The following is a 13,040-nucleotide window of genomic DNA, read 5'->3' on the forward strand; positions in this document are numbered from 1 at the left end:
AACCCATTGAAATAAATTTGGGAAGTGGTCAGCTCTTGATTTATTGTATCTACATTCTGTACATGCATAGCTCCAGTTGGTTCCTTCTCTGTGTGTGGGAGGATGCCAAGGCAGGATGCTGCAGAGCAGTAAGTACTCATCTACAGTGTCAGACTGAACAGCCACAATTACACTGGGACTGAGTACGTATAAGGGTATTCTATTTTGAAGTTTAACTTATGATTGCACTTCAAAGAACCATATCTTGCAGCAATTTGGTACTTTTAACACAGCTAGAATAGTAAGACTGGATATATCCATTAGTAGAAGCAAATAAAAATCAGAGTGAGATGAAATAGGAGTACTTGAAAATGTGATTAGATATATCTGTTGAGGTTTCTAAAGATTGGTGTCTGGTCTACAGAGAGCTGGCTGAGTACATTGTACTACTTCCTTCTTTCAGATATTATTTTGAATGAAAATGAGCTAAAATTAAATATTTCTTAGATAAACAGTCTTGTAGTTAATCTGATTAATGCTGATTTTTTCATGATTGTAAGTAGGACTGAAGGTCTTAAGATAGCCAGTGAATATTAAATCTACTTTATTAAAATGTGTGACCTAGAATCAAAAACTTCACAAATTTCTGAGGAATTATTTTGACTTTACTGTTTTTAGTACAAGGAATATTTTCTTCTGTAAGATAGTCTTCCTCGGTGCAAATGTTATTGCAGAGATTATTGGTTTTTTGTAAGAGGTAGCAAAAATAAACTTTTTCCAGGAGAGTTATTTAGATATTTATTCTTTTTTTCCCCAATTATCCTACATAATACTCATTAGCAAAACAAGAAGCAGCATATCTGCCCTCTTTAAAATCTAAACATGGTCATTTACTAAATACGGAAACATACATCTTTATGTAAAAGGGTTCCAACTTCCTTTATTATACTAATATAAGGACTAAACCTGTTGTTTAAAAAAAAAAAGCTGTTAGAAAACTGCTTTTAGTGGGAATTTGTGCCATCGAAGGTATTGTGTATAGTTTTGAATAGCTATTGAATATTGTATTTAAAACCAAGGTCATGACTAAGCTGAACTTGCAAATAAAGATAAATTCTTAAAAGGAGTCTTTCCACTTGTGGTCTAGATGTAAAGAATAGACAAGTAGCAGAAAAAGAGAGCTCTTGGTTGGACTGTTCTTTCATTCCTTTAGCGCTCAGTTACCATGGTGCTGTAGCAGGAGACCGTAGCTACAAGGGAAATGGTGCTGGTGTTGTGATGCCATTGTTAAGTTTTTTCACGAGTTTCCAATACAAACAATTTACATTTGCTTTTGTAATAGCTCTGTAGGATTTTCTTGAAATACTAGGAGGGGTGCTTCCCAGTTAGAAGAGTATATTGAAGAAGTCTTTATAGACTATTGTGTTTTGTCCATAGCTACTGCAGGAACTACCCAGCTTGCTTTGAAGGCCAGCAGTTTGCTAACATAGCAGACAGGCAGCTTGTCAGTTCAAGCCAGTAATTTAAATGTTTGGTGCTAGTCTAAGCTGTCAACTTAATAGCAGCTTACTGCATAAACAAGCTGGAGGGCTTACGCTAGGTCATTAGTATGGGAAGTTTCACATACTGAATTGATGTTTATCACTGCAGATTATTTGAAAAGCAAGGCTTGTTTGAAGGAAAGGTTGTAGTGCTTTGTGCTTACAGCCTTGGTCATGGCAGTGGGTAGTAAGAGTCACTTCAGACGTGAAACAGTATTAGATAAGTTTTGATTTTTGAAGAAGAAGAGGGTCATCTGGTTGGGTTTGGGTTGTGTTTTCTTAAAGGTACACAGGGCAGAGGGAGCAGATTGGCACAGTAGCCATCTCAGTGTGCCATAGCAGGAGAGATCTGCTTTGCAAGGCTTTCTCTCACCGCTGAGGTGGGTGAAGGAATGGCTCGGGAAGTTGAATGAGTAATGGAGCATATACAATGATTTGGCTACTATGATCCAGTACACTGGGGACACATACACATCAGAGTCATCTAAATTCTTGGTAATAGTACATAAAAAATAATCAGCACTTCGTGTTTTTATGCCACTTTTCCCCCAGAGCTGCAAAAATGTTTCGTCAGCAGTAGAGCAAAAGATCTCTCTGGTTTACGTAGTCTATATATATATGCTTTTTCACCTCAAAACAGTGTTATCCCTTAGGGCAATGAGTAAGATTCACACTACCATGTTTGAAGTAAAAACTGAAGAGCAATGGAGTGCTATGAAGCTTTCAGTGATTGTGACTTGGGAGTTGGGTTTTGTCTTGTTCTCTGATTGCAGTCAGTCACAACCCCTGCACCGTCAGTAATTGTAGCAAGATACTGGCTCACTGCTTTGAAGCTGTGGGGTTTTGAGTCTACCGGTCCTTACGGAGGCTTAATGGGTTTCTGGTGGCCAGTTTTATTAAAGGACTGACTGGCAATGTCCTCACTAATTTGTAAAGCTGAACGGGATTGTGCCATAAGGGTTTAGTAAGAGGAAATTTGCTTGTTTATTTAGAAATATGAAGATATTTTAAACATTGAACAGTTTGACTACCACTGTTACAGAATTCCTTAAACAGTAAAAAAAAAAAAAAAAGAAAAGTGGTGTCTGTACAGTCTTGAAGCATTTAATTATTGAAAACAGGAGCATCTACTATATAATGAACTGCAGTTATGCTGCTAAAATAAATTCACATTTTGTAGTTATCAATTTTCTTTAGATTAGAGTCAGGACTAATTGCATGCATTTTGCTGTGGATTGATATTTCAAAGGGAGATTGTTCTTCCTTTTTTTCTTGTCTAGAATTTGCTCTATGTATCTCTTAAATTTTTTAATAAGTAAAATATGCCTGAACAGATGATGTGTTCTAGTTAGCCATATATAGCTACACTAAAGATCTGAAAGTTCCCTTGTTAAATGTCTTAAATATTTAATTTCTTTTCTGTATAAGCTATCTTAAAGTTTTTGTTACGTGAAGAGTTGCCCATACCCTCTACTTACTATTTTGATTTTTAAAAACTAAATGAATAAAGATATTAGTTTTCTGGCTGAAGATGTGGGATGAGGGGAAATGTACAGCTGCTTTATATGTTTTCAGAAATCAGGCTGGAGAATATAAAAAGTAAATACTGTCAGAAACATGGAAGAAAACATTATTTAAGCCTTTTATGTTCTGGTCAATGCAGATGAAGTCATGTACATTCTTTTACATAATGTGCTCCTTTAATGGTCCTGCTGGAAATAGACTTCTTGGCAGCTGTACAGTGCAGAACAAGATGGATAAAGTTTTGTTCCTGTTTCAAAATGCTGTAAGTGTGAGCATGTCAGAATTGTAGCAAGACAAATTCAGTCTTTTTTCCTTTTCAGTTTCATCCATTTGATGTTAGTTAAATGAACTATTAAATTAATGAGAGCACATCTGAAAAAAAACTTCATTTGTCAGTAGTTTTTGGAGTGAAATCCTCTGAATCCTGACCCTGCTGAGGAGATGGAAGGGTGTAGTGCTAAGAATGATGAGTCCATGGTGAAAAACTGCATTTAACTCCTTTATTTCTTTGTGAAGACCTTGCTGGATCTTTGGATCACCTGTCATTCTGCAAAAACCTTTATCACACGAGTTTCTTAAGTGCTGGAAACAAGTATACTTGTAGCCATGGGATCAATCATTGTCTTTTGGGTTCTGTTTTAGCAAAGATGTACGTGTGCATCATTTCATCCTGGTTAAGCAAAGCATTAAAATCCACGGTATGTGTAGATACTCACAAATCCACTGTGGCTCTGTGGTTGCAGGTGTTCTGAAGTGTTCTACTGTAACAGCACTGCAGTCCCTAGTGCAAATCCCCTGTGTTTCAAATTCCCAGTATGAGCTGACAGCTGGTTACAAGTCAGTTATCACGTCTCCTGTACCCTCAAAGATTCAAAAGCACTGAATGTTTGCAAAAGTAGCAAGCCAGAGCAGTGCACACGTCCATAAGTGGTATGACAAAGTGACTGAATAGCTTGTATTTTCATCGTAAAGCCTTGCAGATTTATAGCTGCTGCAACTTTAATGATGAATAAGAGCTACCCACACAAAGAAAGAGATCTAATGATGACTGAAGGCAAGTGAAATTGAATATATGCTCCTTATACGGCAGTGTGTGGGAGACACATTTGTAACATACTGAGTATCTGAGCAAAACCATGTGTCATGTTTCCTTAGGTTCTCAACAGGAGATGTGTAGAAGCAGCAGTGATGACAGGCCTGGCTCTCAACTGCAGCATAAACAAGAAGTCCTTGTTTGACAGAAAACACTACTTCTATGCAGATCTGCCTGTAAGTATGCAGTGTGGCTGGTCCCTCCTGGACTCTGGGAAGGACAAGTCTGCAGTATGGATGGCAGCAGGGGAGGAGTGCAGAGATGCTTCTTCTGTTTTCAGTCAGTGCTGCGCTCAGCCCAGCAGGATGCTGCACTGTGCCCTGATGGAACAGGCAGCTGTACCCTTGCGCTCACTGATTGAATATGATTGCTCTGATTGCTGACTCCTTGCTTAGCTGCACAATTCCAGTAGCCTAATGTAATTGGATTGGGAGCTGGAGCTGCTTTGTCCCTTAAGTTGTCCATTCCTGGTGTTTTGTACTAATTGTCTGTTAGGGTAAAAGCAATCTGATAAAAGTCCTTCATTTAAAGTGAATGTATAACTAACACAGTCTCCAGTGGAATAAACACAGTAGGATCTTTTTTGTGTGTGTTTAGGGACCTAAAAATATTTCATTTCCCTTCAAAACTTTCCCAGCAGTGGTTCAAATAAATGAAAAAAACAAAACAACTGAGGAATCGAGTCTTTGTAGTGTGGTTTGTTGGTAGATTTCATATGTATAGAAGGTGCCACTGAACGTCAGAAGTATTTGCTGCAGTTGATATGGATGTAGAAATACTGAAATAGTTTAAGAACCTGACTTCTGTCCGTGCAACAGGATGCAGCAGTGTTTGAGCCTTTTTTCTCTCTAATGACGTTAAACCTTTCTAATTTTTTAACATTTTTGAGTGAGCTTATTTGTACTGAATGTTCAATTTAACACTAATCTGTCAAAGGGTGGAAGCTATTTTTAGTTTCTTTGGTTTTGGGGTGAAGATCTGATGGCATGAAAATAAAAATATGTGGGTTTATTTTATTTGGGAAAGATCAGGCATGTTAGCTTATCCTCTCTTTAGGTGAGGAGTCTCAGACATCCAGAGAAGCAGAATGGGAGACCTCTCAGATCCAGATGCATTTGTAGAGGTGCTGTATTATTAACCAAATTACTTTCTTTCCCACTCTTGTTCAGGTATTGAAAATATTTTGAAGTTTCACAAAATATTTTCAAATACAATTGCTTCCCACCTTAGAAAGAGAATTATATTATAGTTGTCCAGTGGACACCTGGATCTTAGAAAGGATTTCTGTTTTATTTTTTTCTAGGTTGTGAACTTGTAGCTCTTCTGTGAAGTTGCTATAATTTTGGTTTCTGGGGACAGCTTTGCAAATATTTGTAAGCCATTAAGAGGCCCTTTTACTGGGAGTTGTGCAGTGACCTGCTGGGAATGTGAAAAGCAAACTTAGCAGTTTGAATTGCCAGTACTTTTTTTAAACATGTAGAACTATCTTAAAGCCCACTTCCAGACCTGAAGGGGAAAAGGTGAAATAGCAGGAAATAAATATGACTTTTGAAATTCCTTTACACATCAAGAAGGAACATCAAAAACATCACAGACAAATTGCGATTTACCTTTAGTGCTTACTCTGTTAAACTGAAATCACTCTCAAATTCTTGTGATGTTTGCTGCTATCAGTCTACTGATAGCAGCTTTATGGGTGAATGTTGTCCTGGGAAAGAATCCACGTCCATGTGTCCAAGAGAACAATTGAGGTGGAAGGAACTGTGGGGCACTGCAGACATGAATTTCAGCATCCTCTTGTTACATAAGCATGGGGATTTGGTCAGGGAGATGCTGACATGTTTTATTAGTTGGAAACATGTAATTCTGGCTTTTAACTGACTGACTTCTGCAGTTTAAGCACTGACAATAAACTGCCCGACCTACATTTCATAGTGAACAGTCTAGTCAGAAACCCTGTAATAAGATGCAGATTTTAGGCTAATGAGCTGAATAGAACAGATAAATCCAGCTCTTAGGGTCATTTGACAATGGGATTATTGTTACTCCTGAAAACGGGGCTTTGGATGGGAAATGGGATTCATATTATTTATTGTCACTCAATATTTCAGGCTGTAAAAATTATTTTAATGAGAACTTCTAGGAGATGAGAAGAGCCTGTGATTAGCATAGGCTGCAGAGAGTCAGTTATTTTCTTTTTCTTACAGTGATTATATCTAGTAGGTCATGCACTTCACTGCATATATAAATTGGGGTGTTGACAGAGCCAGACCACTGTTCTCCATTCCAGTGCCCTGGAATTCACCATCTCTACATTTTGGAGTAAGTTTGTCGTCCCTGCAAAATATGCAAATACTCCTCCCAAACAATTTGTGTCTGGCAGACTTCTTTTTTAATTTTCACCACTAGTGCCGTAGGCAGGTGAGGAAGGAGGAAGCAAAGGGGACCCCATCTCAGCTGTCATTGACTCACTTCTCTATTTTTACATCATTGCAGTAATTCCAATACCTTGTCACTGGCAGGCAGCAGTTCCCCCTTTGAGTGGAGTCCCAGGCATGAGGTGGCATTTATCAGCCAAATGCCTTGTGTGAGGTGGCAGTGTCTTATCTTTTAAATTGCTACATTAATGAAATAGAGCTTTCTCATTTTCTTGATTTCCACACCTCCATCCCTTCCCTCTCCTTCCTTCTAATGAGTACAATTTGGAACAGACAGAGGGGAATGTGCTGCCTGTGGGGAGGATGAGGGATAGCCCCAGCTTGGGGATGGAAGTACAGTAACTGGCTTCAAACAGCATGTAACATGATCGTGGGACCACAGGCATGGAAGAATCTCCTCCAGTCCATTTCCTGCCCCAGGGCAGTATCAGAGAAATTTGTCATCCTTGGCAAGAGATTGTGCAGTTGATTATTGATTATTTCAGCATTAGTATGGTGTCGTATATTTGTCTGTTATTGAGGAGTCCTCATATTTTTTCCAGACTTCCAGCTTCTTACTGTTATGTTGAATTCTAGACTCATCTTCTAGCTTGCTTCCTTTCCATTTAAGCAAAGTTACTTTTGAATTTACATGTGCATGTATTCTCTCCTCTTACACAGGTCACTCTGAAAGATGTTGCATTTTCAGGTTTGTTCTTAGTCAATTATATTTGCACTTGGTCTGCTTTCTGAAAAGTGAATGTTTCAGTCGCGTATAAAACTAATTTTGTTGACAGGCTGGCTATCAAATCACTCAGCAAAGAGTTCCTATTGCAGTGAATGGAAGTCTGTCATACAGTCTCTGCATAGACAACAAGATGAGCCAGATGGTGACCAAAACTGTGAGGATTAAACAAATTCAGTTGGAGCAAGACAGTGGAAAAAGTCTCCATGATGATACAAGGAGCCAAACCCTTGTGGACTTGAATAGGGCTGGTAGGCTTGGATTATTTTCCTATTTTTCTCCTCCTTTTTGGGTTGAGTCTTAAAAGGTAAATAGATGACAGGAAACAGGCAAAAAATAAAAACAGCTTTATGGCTCTCTCCTTGAAAAAATAATTCATGAAAATGACTGTTACACTGGAAACAGATGAATACTTGATTTTTTTAATGGCCAGTAAACCTTTCCCATTTGCTGTTGGTTGATGGCAATTGGCAGTAGTAAGTTAGAAATCTCTTGGCTCCAGTTTGCTCAAAACTGTGTCAGTCACATAGAGCCACTCAGCTATTTAAGTTCTGCACTGTATGTGTTGTTAAAAAAAGTTAAATATTACAGATCTAGTGAATCAAGTTTGTGTATAGAAAGAGCAGCTGTTGGAATCTGTTGGTGCATGAGTCGGTCATTTCTCTTAATTATTAGTTTTGAAGAAATGTAGATTTTTCTCTTTTAACTTGGAAATTGTAAATGGAGTGGTCCAAAGGAGTGCACAACATGGGCAGCAACCTGGCTGGCCTGGCCTAACTGGGGCGAAGTACTCTGATGTCCATTGAAGCTGAGGGCTGTGGCTGCTCAGGTTCCTTGAAAGCCAGATCCTGAAGCTAAAAATTAGACTACATCTGTTTACAGTTGTGCCTGCTCCAGAATTAGTTTAAGATAAATACACTTGCATCTGGAACCCAATTGGCTTTAAATGAGAGTCCTTCTAGAGGAATGGGTCCCTCTGATCTGCATGTCATCAAAGGGTGGGGGGTTGTCTGCAGTTGTCAGTTACTTAAAAAAAAAAAGAGCAGGAAAAGTTTTTGTAGCAATCTGCAGCTAGGCCCGTTGTGACAGTTACTAAATAATACATGGGGATTTATGTGGTTTTTATATTTTTTTAAAAGAAATCCAAGTTCTTTCATGTGTTAGCCAGTTGCACTCTCATATGCCAAGATCAAAAGGTATTGTTGAAAATCTCCTGTCTCTTTTCCTGGTAGGAGTTGGTCTCATGGAGGTTGTCATGGAGCCTGATATGTGCTGTGGGGAAGAAGCAGCTGCAGCAGTCAGAGAGCTTCAGCTCATTCTGCAAACACTTGGGAGCAGCCAGGCAGTCATGGCAGGTACTGAGGGGAGAAAGGCATGTTCCCTTGCCACCAGTAACTCTCTGCATTTGCAGGAGATTTGCAGCTTCCAGTTATTTTGCTCTATGGTTGCTTATAATGCATAGCCCTTTCTAGCTGTTGTTTTACAATCCTCAGAGTCTGTCCTAATGTCTGCCATGCTTATAGGCCTGCCTCTGTCTGCAGAGCTTTGCAGTGCTAGATGTTATGTTTCCTCACACAGTAATTTTACAGGATAAGCTAGGCAGGAAGAAACGTCCCCAGGGTTCTTGTGGTGCTTCTCCTCGGCTCTCTTTATCTTGCTTGCCACTGCAGCACAGAAGATCTGTAGCAAGGATTAATTGTGGGGTATGGAAGGGACAGAGGGACAAAGTAGTGGAGCATGGATCATCTTCTAAGTGTCAGGTGTCAGCTAGTCATAAAATTGATGTAGGCAGTAAACTTGTGCTGGTGTCATGGATGAGATGGAGTAAACAACAGCATGTACAGAAATGGGTGCTGGGGTTAATTTTAGCCAAGATTACCAGTCTTTCTGAGACCACTTCCTCTTGGAGGAAACGTTGCTTCTGGCACCAGCTCTTTTTGTAATTTTAAGGCCCCAATTTTCACAATGGGTGATGTGCAGGAGCATAGCCTGCATTCAGCCTCCTCACTGGTGATTCTGTCTCATTAATTGTAAGATTCAGATCATGCCATTTTTCCTCAGTCTTAATGTTACCAAAATTTACAACCAGCACATGGTTACAGGTAGCATATAGCAGACATCTGCTTAAGAATTTAAAAGTGGTTTCAGGCATTCATCCCCTTCACACACATCCACAATTAGCAGCTGCTTATTAGTGTTCGCAGTGTAAGCTATATTTTTGCCTGTGACAGTTGGCCTCACTGTCTGGCAGCAAATTCAGTCCATTATACAAGTGGATATCTCCTGGAAAACTGAGTCAGTGTGCTCTATGCATCACACAATAAATGGGGTACAATAAATGTTGGCTGCTGATGCAACTTTAATTTAATGTAGCGGGAAATAATAATAGCTAGGCATTATCTATTTCTCTGAATCTTTTCTCACACAAGTGTCCCACATGTCAAATAAGGCACAGTTGTCAGTATTAAGCAGCCAGTTTGGATGCTTCCTCAAGGGCCTTTGTGGGCTTACAAATATACAGTCATTTTTCACTACTAAATTTGACCCTAAGATTGCCATTGGAATTGCATTGTGGTATCTTCTATTGCAGGGAGGTTTCTGACTTTATATGAGAATCCCAGTATTGGAAGTATTTTTCTTCCAAGAAAGTTAGCTATAAAAGTATGTGGATTTTTTTTTCTTTCTAAGTAAAGGTTTTAGGGGCTTTTGCATGTACAGTGAAGACATGTGCCCAGTTCTGTCAGATGTTATTTCATTAACAACAAACAGATGAAAAGATGCTCTCATTGTAAAGTGAAAGAAAATAAACTGGGCTTAAAGAAAAAAGCCCTTTTTGGTTTTTTTTTAGTTTTTTTGTTTGTTTTTTTAAGAAACTTTTGCAGCCTGGGTCTTTTGCTTATGCCTGATTAAATGATTAAATTCATTGTCTGGTCACTCTGACACCTACATCCAAGTAGAAACAGGTCACATCTCAAATGAAGCCATGGCAGGACAAGACTATTTCTCGTTTGGAACAAGTACAAGTTTCACCCCTAAGAGGGAGCACATGGAAAACACTTCCCTTGAAAGAGATCATTCCAGCATCTCTGTCTCATTTGCATATCGGGCAAGGCTCTGTGAAGACAGAGGAAATTAGTGTGCTGTCATCCAGCCTGCTTTTACAAATTGTACCAAGGCCTTGTTGGTCAATTTAAATCTATTGACCAGAAGGGATTCTGAAGCCATAGCATCTTCACATTTTTAACTCTGAGCCATTTTGCACTCTCCTGTATAATTCTATAATATTATAATGTACCCAATCAGCAGGCATTTATTTCTTTTTATCTGTATTTAAAATTTAAAAAAAGAATTAAAAAAAAAGCACATGGAAAGGCTACAGATGCTCAATGTGTAATATGGGAAAAATAATGTTTCTTAATATTCCAGGATGTAATACAACCTCTCCTGTTTGTGTATTCCCAGCAGTTTAAAACTGCGGCAAGGCTTTTCTTCTTGGAAAAGATGTCTTTAGAGGGACAATACTTAGAAAGACACAATTATTATTTCCTTGTGGTTGAGTCACTGGACTGAGAGGGCATGATGCTTTTATGTAAAACTTTGTAGTTTTTGGCAGCCGGGGACATTTTGGGGGGTAAGATTTCAGTTTCCTGAAGGACAGGAAGAAAATTACAAAAAATCCACTGCTGCTCACATTTTGTCCTTGAGCTGTAAGTTTCCAAGAACACCTTAGTAAATCTGTTCAACATAACCTTAAGTTCTTGTGTTCCATGCTAGGATAGTATATATCCATCAAATTGCAATTCCAAAAGGTATTTTTGTGCTGCTTGAGAGGAATGGAAGCTCACAATCCACCACTTTGCTTGTCTAATTCTGCCCTTTATTTAAAGATCTGTGAATCAGAAGCTCTTTTTGCTGTATGGCTTAGAGGATCTGTGCTGCACTGCATCATGCAGTTTTCGGAGAGGAATTATGAGCAATGATTTAAAACTATTTTGAATGATTCAAGGCAGTCCCTTGAGATGGAATCACATACAGAAAGCTATGATTAAGTGGTTGTTACTCCTTTCTGAACATAGAGAAGGCTGCTATTAAGGCTTTGCACATAACATGCAGTTTATTAATGCATGCCAAGGTTTTTAATGTACAGGGCAGACTGTTCTGTTAATAAAATTTCCTTTTACAGAGGGTCAGCTGAGAGTGGATGCCAATGTTTCTGTGCATCACCCTGGAGAGCCTTATGGAGTGAGGACTGAAGTGAAGAACATCAATAGCATGCGATTTCTGGCAAAAGCAATAGGTAAATGATGGTTGCTTCATTATAAGAGCATTGTAGGTATTTTATGTGGTCTGAGGTGAAATATGTCAGGCTTCTGAGTGCAGTAATTTGCCTTAAATGCCCTGACAAACTTCACCTAGGTGTCTCCTCTATGTCCCTTGCCTGTGGGTACAGGAGTCCCATTTAGGCACAGGCTGGGGCCTTCCGACTTTACCTAAATGGCTGTGTCACAGGTGTGTCAGTTTTCAGTCCTGTCTCCTGAAGGACCTTGGACCTGTTCTGTAGTCTTGTTCCTAGAACTTAGATTCTTCTGCTTCTCCCTGAATGGGCGCTGGACTCAGCTCATCCCCTCACCTCCACTGGCACTATCAGATGACTCTGTTGGTAGCAGCTGTCCCTGCTCGCACTGTTCAGACTAGTGGGACTGCATCAGACCATGAGGGCAGGGCCTGGGCTCTGGTCACCCTTCACTCCTGGCTTATCCCTCTTTATGGAGCAGCCCCACTCTTGCTGCTCCCTGCCAGAATAAATCTTAGTATGGACACTCTGGGAAGAGCAGGCATGTTAGTCTGCAGGTTTTTTGCAGTAAAACCTCTGCCTATAAGAAGAACAAAGCAGGTGGTTCAGTGCCTAGCATGGACTAAAATATGGTAGCAGTGGTTTTGTGTCCTCCGGTGGAGATGATTGCTTTCCACTGCATATGGTGTGTGATGTGTGTGGAGTTCAGATGCAGCTTGGGTATGAGGAAAAAAAAAGCTGATTGTTACATCTCCAAAAAAAAACTGGACTGGGTGACTGCAAGGTCACCAGGAATATATTATTTGACTGCAGTGCCTGGGAGAAAATGGTTTCCATTTAAAGGAAATGAAAGCAGATGAGGAAAACACACAAAGAAGGAAGCAGTGCTGGAGAGAGAGACAGTGACTGATAATTCTGCCCATAACTACTGCTGTTGATTTCATTAAGGTTAAAACAACAAAGTCTTCCATTATGGCATAGCAGGGAAAAATGAAATAGTGGAGTGCACTAAAGCTAATAGTGTAGTCTAACAAGCTTACTCTTTTTTCTTTTATTACTGTCAGACTATGAAATACAGAGGCAAATTGAAGAACTTGAAAATGGAGGGACAATTTTGAATGAAACAAGAGCCTTTGATTCCAAGCTTGGGTGAGTTTTTATTTTGGAGTAACATAGGAATAGTTGCTTTTGAGTGCCCACATATACCTAGTGACATGATCAGGAGCTGCAATATAGTGTTGCTCAACTTGTGTCTTCTAAATTTAATGCTCACAACTATAGTCTCCTCTTAGGGAGTAATTTAAGGCTGAGGCTTTTTCACAACAGATTCTGTCCTGCATCAAGCAGTGTCTGTGAAAATGCCTGCCCTCTTACATGCACTTATTCTTTGAAGTGGTTTTAAGATGCTCTCCTAATCTTCATGAGGCAGAGGTTTTGGGTTGTGGTT

General features: G+C 39.4%; 1 protein-coding gene across 2 annotated transcripts in view; it reads left to right on the forward strand.

Moving 5' to 3' along the window:
* The window catches only part of GATB (glutamyl-tRNA amidotransferase subunit B), a 42,233-nt gene that overhangs the window by 11,689 nt on the left and 17,504 nt on the right, over nucleotides 1-13,040 (forward strand). For both annotated transcript variants that reach the window (XM_038136774.1, XM_038136775.1), the window contains exons 3-7: nucleotides 4,200-4,313; nucleotides 7,352-7,550; nucleotides 8,532-8,654; nucleotides 11,483-11,596; nucleotides 12,658-12,742. In XM_038136774.1, coding sequence (XP_037992702.1) covers nucleotides 4,200-4,313; nucleotides 7,352-7,550; nucleotides 8,532-8,654; nucleotides 11,483-11,596; nucleotides 12,658-12,742 — 635 coding nt within the window. The remainder of the gene's footprint in view (nucleotides 1-4,199; nucleotides 4,314-7,351; nucleotides 7,551-8,531; nucleotides 8,655-11,482; nucleotides 11,597-12,657; nucleotides 12,743-13,040) is intronic.

This window comes from Motacilla alba, chromosome 4, assembly GCF_015832195.1.
Source record: "Motacilla alba alba isolate MOTALB_02 chromosome 4, Motacilla_alba_V1.0_pri, whole genome shotgun sequence".
NCBI classification, from domain to species: Eukaryota; Metazoa; Chordata; class Aves; order Passeriformes; family Motacillidae; genus Motacilla; species Motacilla alba.